General features: G+C 45.5%; 1 protein-coding gene across 1 annotated transcript; it reads left to right on the top strand.

Annotated features, from left to right (window-relative positions):
* The first annotated feature begins 9,807 nt into the window (after nt 1-9,807).
* irf2bp2a (interferon regulatory factor 2 binding protein 2a) lies at nt 9,808-12,355 on the top strand. Its single transcript, XM_050071142.1, has 2 exons — nt 9,808-10,915; nt 11,236-12,355. Exons 1-2 carry the CDS (start codon nt 10,081-10,083, stop codon nt 11,952-11,954), a joined length of 1,554 nt encoding a protein of 517 aa, XP_049927099.1. The 5' UTR covers nt 9,808-10,080; the 3' UTR covers nt 11,955-12,355.
* Nucleotides 12,356-12,761: the final 406 nt, after the last annotated feature.

Genomic DNA, 12,761 nt, shown 5'->3' with positions numbered 1-12,761 from the left:
CCTATATACATCTCTGCCCCTCTGCTTATGAAACTGTGTTTTTTTTTTTTTTACTTTTTGAAATGTGCTATTGCTCACTCGGTAAAGTATTCATTTATTTGCTTATTGTGTTTCTCACAGCGCAGCAGGATCTGCACGCTGACATTTTTTTGTTGCTGCTGAGGGCTGGAATTTGCTGGTTTGCAAGTTTTGAAGATAACAAAGCAGCATGAGGCGGCTGCGTGTAAACTTTGGATGAGGTCACGGTCCGCCAACACAGCACGCTGTGACATGAGAGGGGATTTTGTTCTGGATTCTCCCTTAATGGTGTCATACCTTTTTGCTCTGCTTTTTTCCCCCTTGTTTTCTCTGTGCACATTTCAGATCACAATTGCAGGTTATCAAAACGGCAAGCCTTAGCTAACGTCTGTTATTATATGGTTGGAGGAAAGTGCAGGCTGCATTTGAAAACAACAGGAATAGATTATGTAGAGTGTGCAGAGGCCTATTCTTGAGTCCAGAGTGCCAGCTTTCTCTTGGAGTTCACAGTGTACTATAAATCTGTTAGACAGGGAGAAAATATAATCAGGGCTTTGCCGGGGCATTTGAGTTCACTGCAAGGCATTACATGAGTACTAACGCCTGATTCAATGCTGGCTCTGGCAAACATGCCTGACATTCAATGTTTACACCCCTCAATGAAAGCTGTTAGTCAGACAGTCTGATAGCTCGGCCTGGAATTAGATTCAGGAAGTCATGAGATTTCCAGGTGGCTTGGCTTTCCTAGAATTGTTAAGCAGGGATTTTTCAAAGCGTTGCCAACACACTAAAGACACCCTTCTGTAAAGAATTACACCGATACATTTCCTTTGCTTATCGTGCATGGCAACGTCTAAATCCGAGAAACAAACACGGAACATTTTTTAAAATCCAGCCCCACTGAGCGCATAAATACATAAACCTCCTCTCAAATTCTGCTACTCCGCATTTGAAAAAGAAAAAGTACAACAGAGTGGGGGAAAAAAATGGAAGAACATTCAAGCACTTGGACCTTTTCAGAGGGAAGAGGCTCCCTGGTGCTATCATTCGGTGTACAGAAATGCATGAATAATGAATCTGTGCTGAACTCCTGCTGAACCCTCTGCACCAGCTCCGAGCCAGAGATCAGCACATGACATTCAACACACACACACACGCACTCAGTGACCTCTGCAAAGCTCCAAACATACGAGGCAATCTGCTGTGCAGTATTGTGTCTGCTGTGTGAGTCATTGCACTGTACTGCACCTGGTTGCAGTTATAAAGAGACGGCTTCTCCTTTGATAAACCTGACGACTGTTGGGAGGTGGTGGAGGAGGACGCAGCCAGCCAAAAGTGGAAAGATAAATACAAACTGTCGACCAACCGGTGCTGGAGCGGTTAAAGCTCCCGCCCTTTTGGCAGCTGAAGTGTGTGTGTGTTTGTGTGCGTGTGTAAGCAGTTCAATGTTTAACCCTTGTGTCAACAGAGCACATGTGTCACAACAGCATTCCTGTGAGGCGCTCGTCTTGTGACAGAGCGGTTTCATAATGGGAGCACTGCTCTGACCGCCCCGCATGCATTGTTATGTGGCAGGAGGAAGGAGCCTTTTGTCTTTTCTCTGACTTGCAGCCCGACGAGTTTCGTGTTCCTGCACGTTGTGTGTTAATGAGCATAGAGGTGAGGTAGTGAATAGCCGGGTTAACTAGTTCTAACAGCAAACACAGCGCCCTGTTTACCCAGAATAAGCCTCTCTTCTTCCTCCCCGCTGTAAATGGTTAACTTGGAAAGGATCATGTGAGAGCTGCAGTTACATGGGAGGTGAACTTTGCTCGTCTTGTTGTTAGGCAACCGGCATTTTTGATGAGAGCATGTGAGGAGAGAGCAGAGCACGTCACACAGCCTCGGGAAGGAAAGGCAGAAATTAGCTCTCTGCAAAGATGTTTGTCGATGAGCAGAGTAGATATGAACATGTGAAAATAAAAGTGTAGAAATGGGGAGGGTGTGTTGTCCTTCAGGGCAACCCTGGGTGTAGCCAGACGTGTCAGTCAGTGTGAAACCATTTCCGCTTCAAGGCCGTCTGGCTCCTCCCTGCCATTGTGTGGTAACACGCTGTAGGTGAACTTTATCCCTCTTTGTTGAGAGAGAGAGAGCTTTCAAGTGATTTGCATAGAGCAAGGTCAAGTTACACATCTGTGTGCCTGCTGAACAATGTGGATCTCATCACTTGACACGAGGAGGGGGAGAAGTAATCACAACCTTTCATCTGTTAAAACAGTTTGCCTCTGCCCAAACCTGTATGTCGACTGTGTAAAACAACCCCAATTTACACCCAGTGTTACATTACCATCACAAACTGAAATCACACAGATAACATTCACCACACCCAGCTCGACGTGCCCTTTGGACAGGCAGATTTTCTGCAAACACATGGTGTAAGACGGCTCTCTATCAGCAGCAAGCTTGTAGTCGTTACAAATTTGCACAAAACAAACACCCGGGTTCATATCACCTCGGGCTTATCAGGCTCCTTCAAGGGCACTGAACTTTCCCACAGCGCTCCCTTCGCTCTGTCCTTTTGCATTCCCCTTGGGACTTCACCGTTGCGTCAAGGCTCTGCTATTCATCTCATGTGCTTCCCACAGTATTACTGTACCGCTTCAGCTGAGCTTGTTGTGGTGACTATGACTAAAGTATCCACTATGTGCCTGTTAGGAATAACGACTGCGTATGACAACATCTGTCATATTTGTTGCAAAACTAGTTTGTCACTGATGAAGTTTACAGTGTGAGGTCATGTGAAGTTTCCAAATGGAGGCTGTCATCACTTTCAATTCCGTAAAATGTAAGGGCTCTAACATGTGAAATTAATTTGTGTTAAAAGATTATTCCAGTTTATTTCAATCTGGGTCTTGTCTGTAATTTGGCCATCATTCCTATTAGTAAAAATAACATTCACAAGGGTTCTCATTTAAAAAAAATAAAAAACAAAGGACCTATCGTGTTCATTTTCAGGTTCTTATTTTACATGCTTTAATGTTCAAAAAGCACTTTATTTTCCTCATGCTGTCTGTGCTGGAGCAGCTGTATTCACCATCTGTCTGAAACATACTATCTCTTTAAGCCCCCTCCTGAAAAAGCCCAGTCCAGTCTTCCGTATCTCAGTGTCTCTGCCCTGTCTCTGCAGCTGCCGAAAGACTGTAACAGAGAGTAGCAACACTTTCTACTGTGAAAATTCCCCTGTAAAAGCCTCTAAACACAAACGAACATGTTCCAGCAGGAATAAGATCCGAAATCACAGAGAAATGAACAACATCAGTGACCAACACGTTTCTCTGGTGTTAGCATGTAGCTACATGTAGCAGTGTATGTAATGTAAACACTTGCTGAACCGTGCCTGGAGCAGGTGACCATTTTAAGAAATATGTCATGAAATGATGTTAGCTTGTTTTGAAAGTTAAAAAACAACAACATTGGAAACCGTACTGAGAATGGTCTGAAGCCTTAGGTTTTTTGCTAACGGGGAGTACTTTCACATATGTTTACCTCATTATTTGACACTTTGGCCACGTTAAATATGAACATTTGACGTAGTAACATTATATATGACGGAAAATGAGGAAAACAGTAACATAGCATAATTAAAACAAAGTTAAACTAACTTGTAATTAATTGACATGCAACCCATTTTAACATTCTCTTTATTCATGGTATCTCCCCTCACTTGAGGGACAAGCTAACGTGACTGTAAGGTTGTAACATTTCACAAAGTCAGCAAATAGCCATACCTCTATCCACAGTTTGTCATTCTCAGATGGTAATGATTAGCTACACATTCAGCACAGCCCGCTAATTTCCTTTATTTTACATTAGCAAAGGTAACACTAGTCTCCTTAACTTATAGGGCAGCGGGGAATGCAATGGGTCGTTAACCCAAACCATGATCTTTCTCCTAAACATAACCAAGAAAGGGAATTTTGGCAGAAAGCCCTGAAGGCAAACTACTCCCAACAGCATTTACAACCTGTCTGACTGCTCTTTTCTTGCCTTGTCAGACATTGCCAAGTTCTAGATTTAAGCATTACCTTTGTGGGTAGGCTATAATGTTATCACAACAGATAGAATTAATGTCCAAAGGTATGAAAATAATACCCAGGTTGTAATAAACTGTGATTATCCTCCTTGGGTTCACATACACACGGTTATACTCGTCATTCTAACTCTACTTTCTATTCCAGCCCCTCACAGCGAGCTGTTTTCTGAGACAAAGCTTTGAAGTGGATGAGAGAGGTGAGGCGTCGTGTGCCCAGATGCCCAGACACTGTGGTTAAGGGGGCTTTATCACACAGACGGGAGGACAGCACTCATCTCCTGCCCTCCCATCTTTCACCGTGGCAGGAGGCTGAATGTGACAACCAATGCTCCCCAGCTGCTCAGGGGCCGGGCCCGCAAAACCACAGGCGGATAATGAATGCCACACCATCGTGACAACTTGCACTTTTATGGAAAGGGGAGGAAGGACATCTCTGGCACGGACGCTCACAGCATATGATGAAACATCCTCCATAAACCAGACAATCAAAGGGAGGGCAAGGAGGCATCTGTGGAATCCGGGACGGGAACCTCGGCTTATTTATGACCGCTACCAAAAAAGGGCTGTTTCCAAGTTAACGTGTTTAGAGCTCGACTGCGGGAAAACTGACGAGAAATCACTTTCCAAATGTAACCACAACATCTGTAAACATTGCATTACAGTTGCATTTCTCCATGATCTCCCCTGCTTTCCTGATCTGAATAAGCCACACGCTATCTACGAACAATTTTCCTCCAAAAGTAAGAGACTTGAGGTTTTCCATTTAGGTCAGTGTGTGCTATTCCTGGTTTCCTCTAACAGTCATGTTATTTTGTATTCTATACATCACAGAAATTACTCTGCATACCCTTCTGCTTTCAAGGCAAACGTTACTAGAAAAGGAGTAGCTTTGATCTCCTTCCAATAGCAACCCTGAAAGATCTTCTAAATAAAGAGTTATAAATATGCATGTTCACACATATTTTTATGTATTATTCACCAGGGTTTTATCCAACTGTTTGGCTGAATTAATACATGCAAAGGAGTAAATACAAATCACACAGGCGCTCTAGCTAATGACAGAGAAGGACAGCGGCAATGTGAAAATGCCGCCCACCCCGCACTTGAATACATGACATCCAAGCGCTGCATGTGTTAACGGCTGTGCCGGGATGTGCTGGGATGTCAGAGTCCATTTTCTAGCGAGGCAGCTCAAAAATAGACAGGAGCTCCGGTAATAAATAAGCCTACTTTGGGAAAGTTTTATTTTGGCTCAGAGGAAGAGGTTACATAACACATGAAATACTCCTTCTTTCTTTTTTGGCTCAACGAGAAAAAAAGAACAAGAGATGTAACCTTTGTAAAGATAGGATGCTAGGGGAAATATATGTCCAAATATAACACATATACACACATCCAGACATGTACTGTACATGCATATTCATACTGCTGCATGTACTATAAATATAATTATAATGAAGCCGGATGTGTCAAGTCCCTCTGGAGTTTGCATCAATCACAGTGCAAGTACAAACCAGCTGTACAGAAACTAGTGCTACTGTATTGTGTCTATAAGTATGTGTGTTAAGTGTGTGCATGTGAGAGAGAGTGACATTTTGTTTGAGTCGGTCACAAAGCTGGAATGACAGCACAGCTCAGTTCAGTCAGCTAAACATAACAACCATGAGTCAGGGGTGAAACTGCCTTTTAAGGGCAATAAGCAAGAAGCCATTTATATGTGCAGGTAATGTTACTCATTCTAATAGTAGTTTATGAATTGGACCACCTAACCTCAAATACTGGTTCAGCAAGTTCAACCCATGTGCGGATTTTTCTTACAAGAGGCCAGGGAAAGTTTGTTTACATCAATGTCTGGTTGTAACTGAAAATATATGGGGGTTTCCACTGGACGGGAAATTATGTCGTCAGCTCATAATGCATGCAAGCTGACTTTCAGAAGCAAAGTTCAGGGTTTTCTGTTCCTGGTTGCCAAAATAGACTCTGCACGGCAACCTACTGAAACTACCTCCTGTTTAAAAAATGGATGTGAAAACAATGTTCATTTGCATTTTTCTGCAGGGATTATTTCCTCCACTTTCCCCTCCGCTATTTACTGAGTCGTCTGTCCCCCTGACGAGCCCGGCAGATTAAGGGGATATGTTACCATCTTGGTTTTTTTTTTCTAAATGGATACACATGTGGCACATCTGGGTCCAAGCCTGACTCATTACTCACTTTTTTATGTTCCATTCTCTGCAGCCATGGCAACTGCTGCATGTTTGGCAGAAAGCTTTTGAAGGCAGTGGAAAAAGAGAGAGAGGGAGAGAGAGCGCCTAGGGAGGGAGCATAAAGGGAGAGCGAGGGAGGGAGGGAGGGAGAGCAGGCTCTCAGTAGTTGGCCTACATCCAGTGTAATCATGCCATGGAGCCGAAATGAGGCCTTTGGCAGCACACCAGGTTTCTGAGAACAAAGATGTGAGCTTCTAATGTTGGCGGTGGGGCCTGCTTGGCATCCTTTGCCATTTCCCAGCAGCCCTTGCCTTGGCCGACTGCCAGGCCCCCACCCCCCGCCCCCACCCCCACTGGGACTGCAAAGAGGATCAGAATAAAGAGAGAGACTTGTTTTTCACTCGCCTCTTGCTCTGGCCCAATGACATCACCTCTGCAGCCTCCAGCCCCCAGATTCCAGCCGCCCAGCACATTTTTCCCTTTCGCCGTCGACCCTCCATTTTATTTGAATTCCACCATTTTATACCTAAATCAAAGCAGACTCCTTAAAATGCCCAATTTGTCTATTTTGTTTTTGTGCATATGCTGCACATCGTTTCTCTGCATCACGATATTAATCCATTCAGAAAAATCAATAAAACATCTTCACGCTAACATTAAAAACCAGGAAGCTGCTAATATGGCAGATGGATGCTTTGGCATTGTCTTTCAGAGCTCCCCAAATTTTATCTGCGCTCTAATCCTGTCTGTGCAAATCTGTGGCTAAAAATAGCACCGTAAACAGGATATATATGGTAGTTGGGGTGCTGTGATAATCTCCATGGTTACCTCTCGCTGTTACATATACAGGAGCTCTGTAGAGCATGCACATCAGCCTTACATTCACTCTCCTGACATTTTCCACCCTCTGCCACTATGTGCAGCTACTAATCTGCGAGGCAGGTCACTACAGCAGCTGCTTAGCTTCAATAATATATCCTTACACTGTCCTGTTATAACCTCCTTTTATGTCTGTGCAACATGTTACAGTTTAGTTTGGTGCTCACCTCAGCAGTTGTGCTAAAAAGGGGGTTATATAACATGAATGTTGTTCTCATGGAGGAGAGAGGCAGAAAGAAAAAAAAAACACTGAGAAAACATCCAGTGCTGTGCTCGGCTTCGGCGGAAAACTTCAGAGAGAATTTGTAATGATTCGCTTCCATGAATAAAAGATGGTCAATATAAAATTTAACAGGCTCAGAAAGCGATAGAACAAAAATAACGTCATCTCATCAGGCCTGCGATGCTGTCACATGCTGGGTATTCCCCTGGCCGTCACCTACCTCTCACACTTTATTTAGCTACTTCATGTCTCAATTTACATACCGCTCGGGAAAAAAAAGAAGTTCTGAACAGCATTATACAGCTACTCCATCTGGTTTAGTGGCTAGACTGAAATGAGATGGCCGTCAGCCGGGTCACACTGTGGTGAGTTTACTGTATACATGGCTCATATTGCCAATCAGAGCCATCTGTGCATGTCTGGCTTCCTCTCAGACCTTTGTCGCCTCTGTTCAGCACAACTCTGCCTTTGCTTTGCAGCCACTGCAGCTCTCATTTTAAATCAATGGATCTTCCTATTATAGAATCAGGTCATTTAGGATTTAATTGAATCCCAGCATGCCTCCGTCTTGCATAATAGTGTGTAGCTATTTGCTTGCGCAAACATCGACTGAGTGCAAACCAAAGGATCAAAGCATTAGCCAACTGTTTCCCACCAATCTCAAGGAAAGAATTTGTTTATTTTGCCCCTCACAAAAGTCATTTCCTTACTGTGTCATAAAGCCTAACAACACTTCCTAGAGTTGTTCACCCGACAGCACTGAGGTTTGGGAGAAGGCAGAGATGGGAAACAGTGTGTTAATACAGTAGTTTACAGTCAGACTGAGGACACTAAAACCATGTGATGTTCTAAAGGGAATAATTGTGTTGCATTGTTGGAGAAACAATCATGTAAAATCATATGGCAACTGCTCTACAATTATACGTGCTTGGTGGCAACAGATCAGCAACATGGCTGCCTCGTGTTGTTTATGGGAACCCTTTGAAGAAAAGCCTCATGCCACAGTGCATGATCAAAATGGCCTGATGTCCCGTAGATGGGTGAGGCGGATGAGGGTACGTGACTAAACATCTTGCTTCCTCTTTCCAACGTCACATGGACTTGCACAAACATATCCTGCTTTGTGTCTGCAGGTTACAGACGCATTGCCTCACCCAAAGCCTGAGGCTAAGCTGCAATGAGTTGGAATGAGCCCAGATGAGAGGGAGGAATCTGAGCTACTGGGACACTCCTCCAGTTCAAACCTACACTTTTACTTCAGGGGATTTTTGGCTGGGTTTCTGGCATACGACCTGTTTCTAGTAATATATTTTTTCCCCATCATGTAAAACATAAAACAGTGTAATCATTAATCTTGCTACACCTCTCAAATTCCTTTATATGTTGCTGTCTGATTATTAACTTGCAAAAAAAAAGGGGAGTCTGAATGGCTGATTCATTCCAGTGTAATTTCATTTAGTGGTGGCAGATTTGACTGTTCAGTGCACTAGAATAAAATGTGGGCAGAGCTATATTCATGCTGTAACCCCAATCCATTCAAGCTTACAACACACTGGCTGGAAATCCCCACCTCATGACAGAGCTTCCTGGTTACTGGCTAACGGAGGCGCCCTTTTTCTTTCTTTTTATATTAACAGGGCAGAAAAATATAATCTAAGCGCTGCTAAAAACCTGAACAGTACATGTTGAATTCATGCTGGCAGGCTGACACAAAAATAAGGGTAGTATAATCCCTCTAATGCTCCTAAAATATTCTTTATGTACATTTAATTGCTGCTATAGGCTTATAAAATTGCTATTATGTTGCTGCACAGCATTGTCGAGCTTCTCTTTCTATATATTGCCACTGGATTACAGTAGTTGTTTCTCCAAGGGTCGACCCACCTCATTCATTGCACAGCAGCAGCAGTAGTAGTAGCAGCTCATGGCGTCGAGGCGCTGTGCATTGAGAAAAACAAGCTGCAGCGAGCGTTTTTCAGCCTGAACCGGATAATGCTCTGAATTTAGGACAAAGCAGCAGTCAACTGGAGGAGCAGGCGACTCTCCTGTTTTTATCCCCTGGCGGTCTACTGCTAACCTACAGCCACATTATTTTTTGTCATAAAAAAAAATCTCCTTCTCGCTGCAGGCTGGCTGGTATCGACGGAGCCGGAGTCATATTTTTGCAGGTTTGATAATAATAACACGAGCTGTGAGTTATTCCCTTCAGTCGGAGGCGGTGGTGAGGCTGAACTGGGTGCAGTTTTGGCAGAGGTTCAAGTGATTAAATTAAAATACAAAAAAAAAAAAAAAAGCAGTGAGTGACAGAGGCTGCAGTAAAGTGAGGGGGGAGAGGAAGGAGGAGGAGGAGGAGGGGGGGTCTGTCGAAGAAATCAAGTCAATAGAAACTGAAGTGGAAGCAGGCGTTTAGAGCTCCGTGGTGACGTCACTGCTCCACATTGAGCCAGTAGTAGAGAGTCAGTGGAGATAGATAGAGGAGCGCCGTAGTAAAGTACACACCGACATGAACTTCTCCCTCTAAAACTTCAACGTTGTTGCTGTAAAAGTCGGGAGAAGACGCGTTTGTGTTTTTTTTCGACGAACGGAACTTGCTCTTTATTGGCTTTTAAAGGGAGCTGGGAGGAAAGCGGGAGAAGAAGACACATTTTGGGTTTCTTTTCGGGGGGTCGACGACGAGCGCTATGTCGTCCGCGGCGGTCGCTGCTTCTTCCAGGAGGCAGTCGTGTTATTTATGCGACTTGCCCCGCATGCCGTGGGCCATGATCTGGGATTTTACCGAGCCCGTCTGCAGGGGATGTGTCAACTACGAAGGAGCAGACCGCATTGAGTTTGTCATCGAGACGGCCCGGCAGCTCAAGAGGGCTCACGGGTTTCAGGAGGGCAGGTCTCCCGGGCCGGGGAAGTCGCAGCTCTCCGGGAAGGAGATCCAGGCGATCAACCACGCTGCGGCGGGAGACCCGGGCTCCCGGCCGCCGCAGCCGCTGGACCGCTACCCGCTCCCCTCCGACCGCCCGCCCAGGCTGGGTCCAGAGTACCAGTCTGGCAGGCAGGCGAACGGCATCCCCGTCCCCAATGGATTTCCTAAGCCTGACGAGCCGCCAGAGCTGAACCGCCAGAGCCCCAACCCGCGCAGGAATAGCACGGTTCCCCCAAATCTAGTGCCTTTGGTTAACGGGAACATGCCCCCGGTGCACGCAGTCAACGGTAGACCGGGCCAGATGGGGCTTCCCTCCGCACTGGCGGGCGGTAGTCCCGCCGACATGGGCAAGAGACCCGCCTCGGTCTCCAGCACCGAGCACGACAGAGAGGTGAAGGAGAAGCACAGACCGGACAGCCTCACGCCGGAGATCTCCGAGAGCCACAAAAACAGGGCAGACCCGGACTGGATGGGCAAGGGCAAAACGGTGAGGGACCTGATGGCTCTGCACACGTTCGACAACAGGTTCAAGAAGGACCATGCGGCCATGCAACAAAGGGTTATGGGCTATGAGGCCAGCGCCACGGCTTCCAAGTCAGGTAAGCACCCAGTAGTGTTGAGATCCAACAGCATTGAGGTTATTTTGTGCATTTTTCACTTGTGTGTTAAATTTATTAACCAATTCAAGCCCAGGGATGTGTTAATAATGTACACGCGATATATATGGGAGTGTGTCTGCACAATTAAAGGAGCATAAATTTTTTTTTTTTCACACATTTGTTGTGTTTGTTATTATTGTTTTGTACCCCGTGGTGCAGCAGGGAACAGCAAAAATGCACGTCTCCCTCTTAGAGTAATTGTTGATCCCTGTCTGAGCTGTGCAACTCAACTATTTTGTTTAACCCTTTCCCACCTCCAGACAGAGGAAAACACCCCCGGAGCATGAAGAGAAAAGCATCGCCTGAACCAGAGGGAGAGGGGACAGCTGCCAAGCTCAATGGAGAAGGACAGCCGTGGTTACCACCACCTACTGACGGACTGAAAATGCCTCCAGTTCCCCCACCAAGCTTCGCCTCTCCCCCCTCCACAATATCCCCCCACTCCCGCACCACCCCACCTGAGGCAGCCCAGAATGGCCAGTCCCCTATGGCGGCGCTCATCATGGCGGCAGACAATGCAGGTGGGAACAGCTCTCCCAAGGACGCCAACCAAGTCCACTCCACCACCCGGAGGAACAGCAGCAGTCCCCTGTCACCATCCTCCATGAATCAGAGGAGGCTGGCGCAGAGAGATGCATCTGGTGCAGGCACACCCCACGTGCCAGGCATGGACCAAGTGCACCCCCAAAGCATTCCGGACTCCTCGGTACCCGGCAGCATACCCCTGTGCTGCACGCTGTGCCACGAGCGTTTGGAGGACACACACTTTGTTCAGTGCCCGTCTGTGCCCTCTCACAAGTTCTGCTTCCCGTGCTCGAGGGAAAGCATAAAGCAGCAAGGTGCCACGGGTGAAGTGTACTGTCCAAGTGGAGAGAAATGTCCCCTGGTTGGCTCGAATGTACCATGGGCTTTCATGCAAGGAGAAATCGCCACCATCCTTGCAGGAGATGTCAAAGTAAAAAAGGAGAGGGACCCTTGATTTTGTTTGAACACTTCTTTGGGGAGGGGAAGCAAAAATATGAGTATAAATATATAAATATCACATACATACCATTCAAACAAACTAACGGACTTGTACATATTGGACCCAAGGGAAGAGTATACTTCGTAAACATGGTTGTATAATTTTTGATTTTTGAATACATTGTGTTTCTATATTTTTGAAGATAAAGGTATGTACTCATTATAATGGACTACGTTCCTCTTTGTTGATGTTTAACAAAATTCTTGATGTACTTCTAGGTCTGGTGGCAGTTCCTGTTTAACGTAGAATGTGACTAATGCTACTCTACGAGCACTTGGCAAAACTGAAATGCTTTTAGCTGTACTTGTATGCACTTGTTTAAAAATTGCCAAATACAATTTCTGATCTTGTATGAACTTATTGTCTGAGCTTGCTTCATTTGAGTGATTAAGTTACGCAGGACTGTGGGACAGATGAGGAGATAGAGGCTCTCTCTTGCTCTGATACGCAGGCTTGTTGTGACGGCTCAGGAGACTTGATTTACGCTGCACAACACAAGTAAGCTACTGTTTCAAGCTGCAGGACAGCAGCCTTTTCTGCACACATGCCTTTGCGTGATTCATGGAAAAGCACAGGCGGAAAAAGAAAGAAAAAAACAAGACACATTGTCCCAAATTTGCTCCGGTTTGTGCTGGAACTGTAACTGATTGCAGCATACAGAAATAGGTGCCAAGTCATGTTCAGTCAGCTGGAATCTGTTGAGTCAGTAATGTGAGAAAGTGCATGATTGTCAACATGATACCATAGTGTAACCACTGTTGT

The sequence above is a fragment of the Epinephelus moara genome, chromosome 19 (assembly GCF_006386435.1).
Source record: "Epinephelus moara isolate mb chromosome 19, YSFRI_EMoa_1.0, whole genome shotgun sequence".
NCBI lineage: Eukaryota > Metazoa > Chordata > Actinopteri > Perciformes > Serranidae > Epinephelus > Epinephelus moara.
The sequence above is the reverse complement of the archived record's forward strand: the minus strand, read 5'-3'. Positions and strand labels throughout refer to the sequence as shown.

Coding starts and splice junctions, on each gene's coding strand:
- irf2bp2a (XM_050071142.1), top strand. CDS start 10,081: ATGTCGTCCGCGGCGGTCGCTGCTTCTTCCAGGAGGCAGTCGTGTTAT. Junction 10,916..11,235: donor CGCCACGGCTTCCAAGTCAG/GTAAGCACCCAG, acceptor TCCCACCTCCAG/ACAGAGGAAAACACCCCCGG.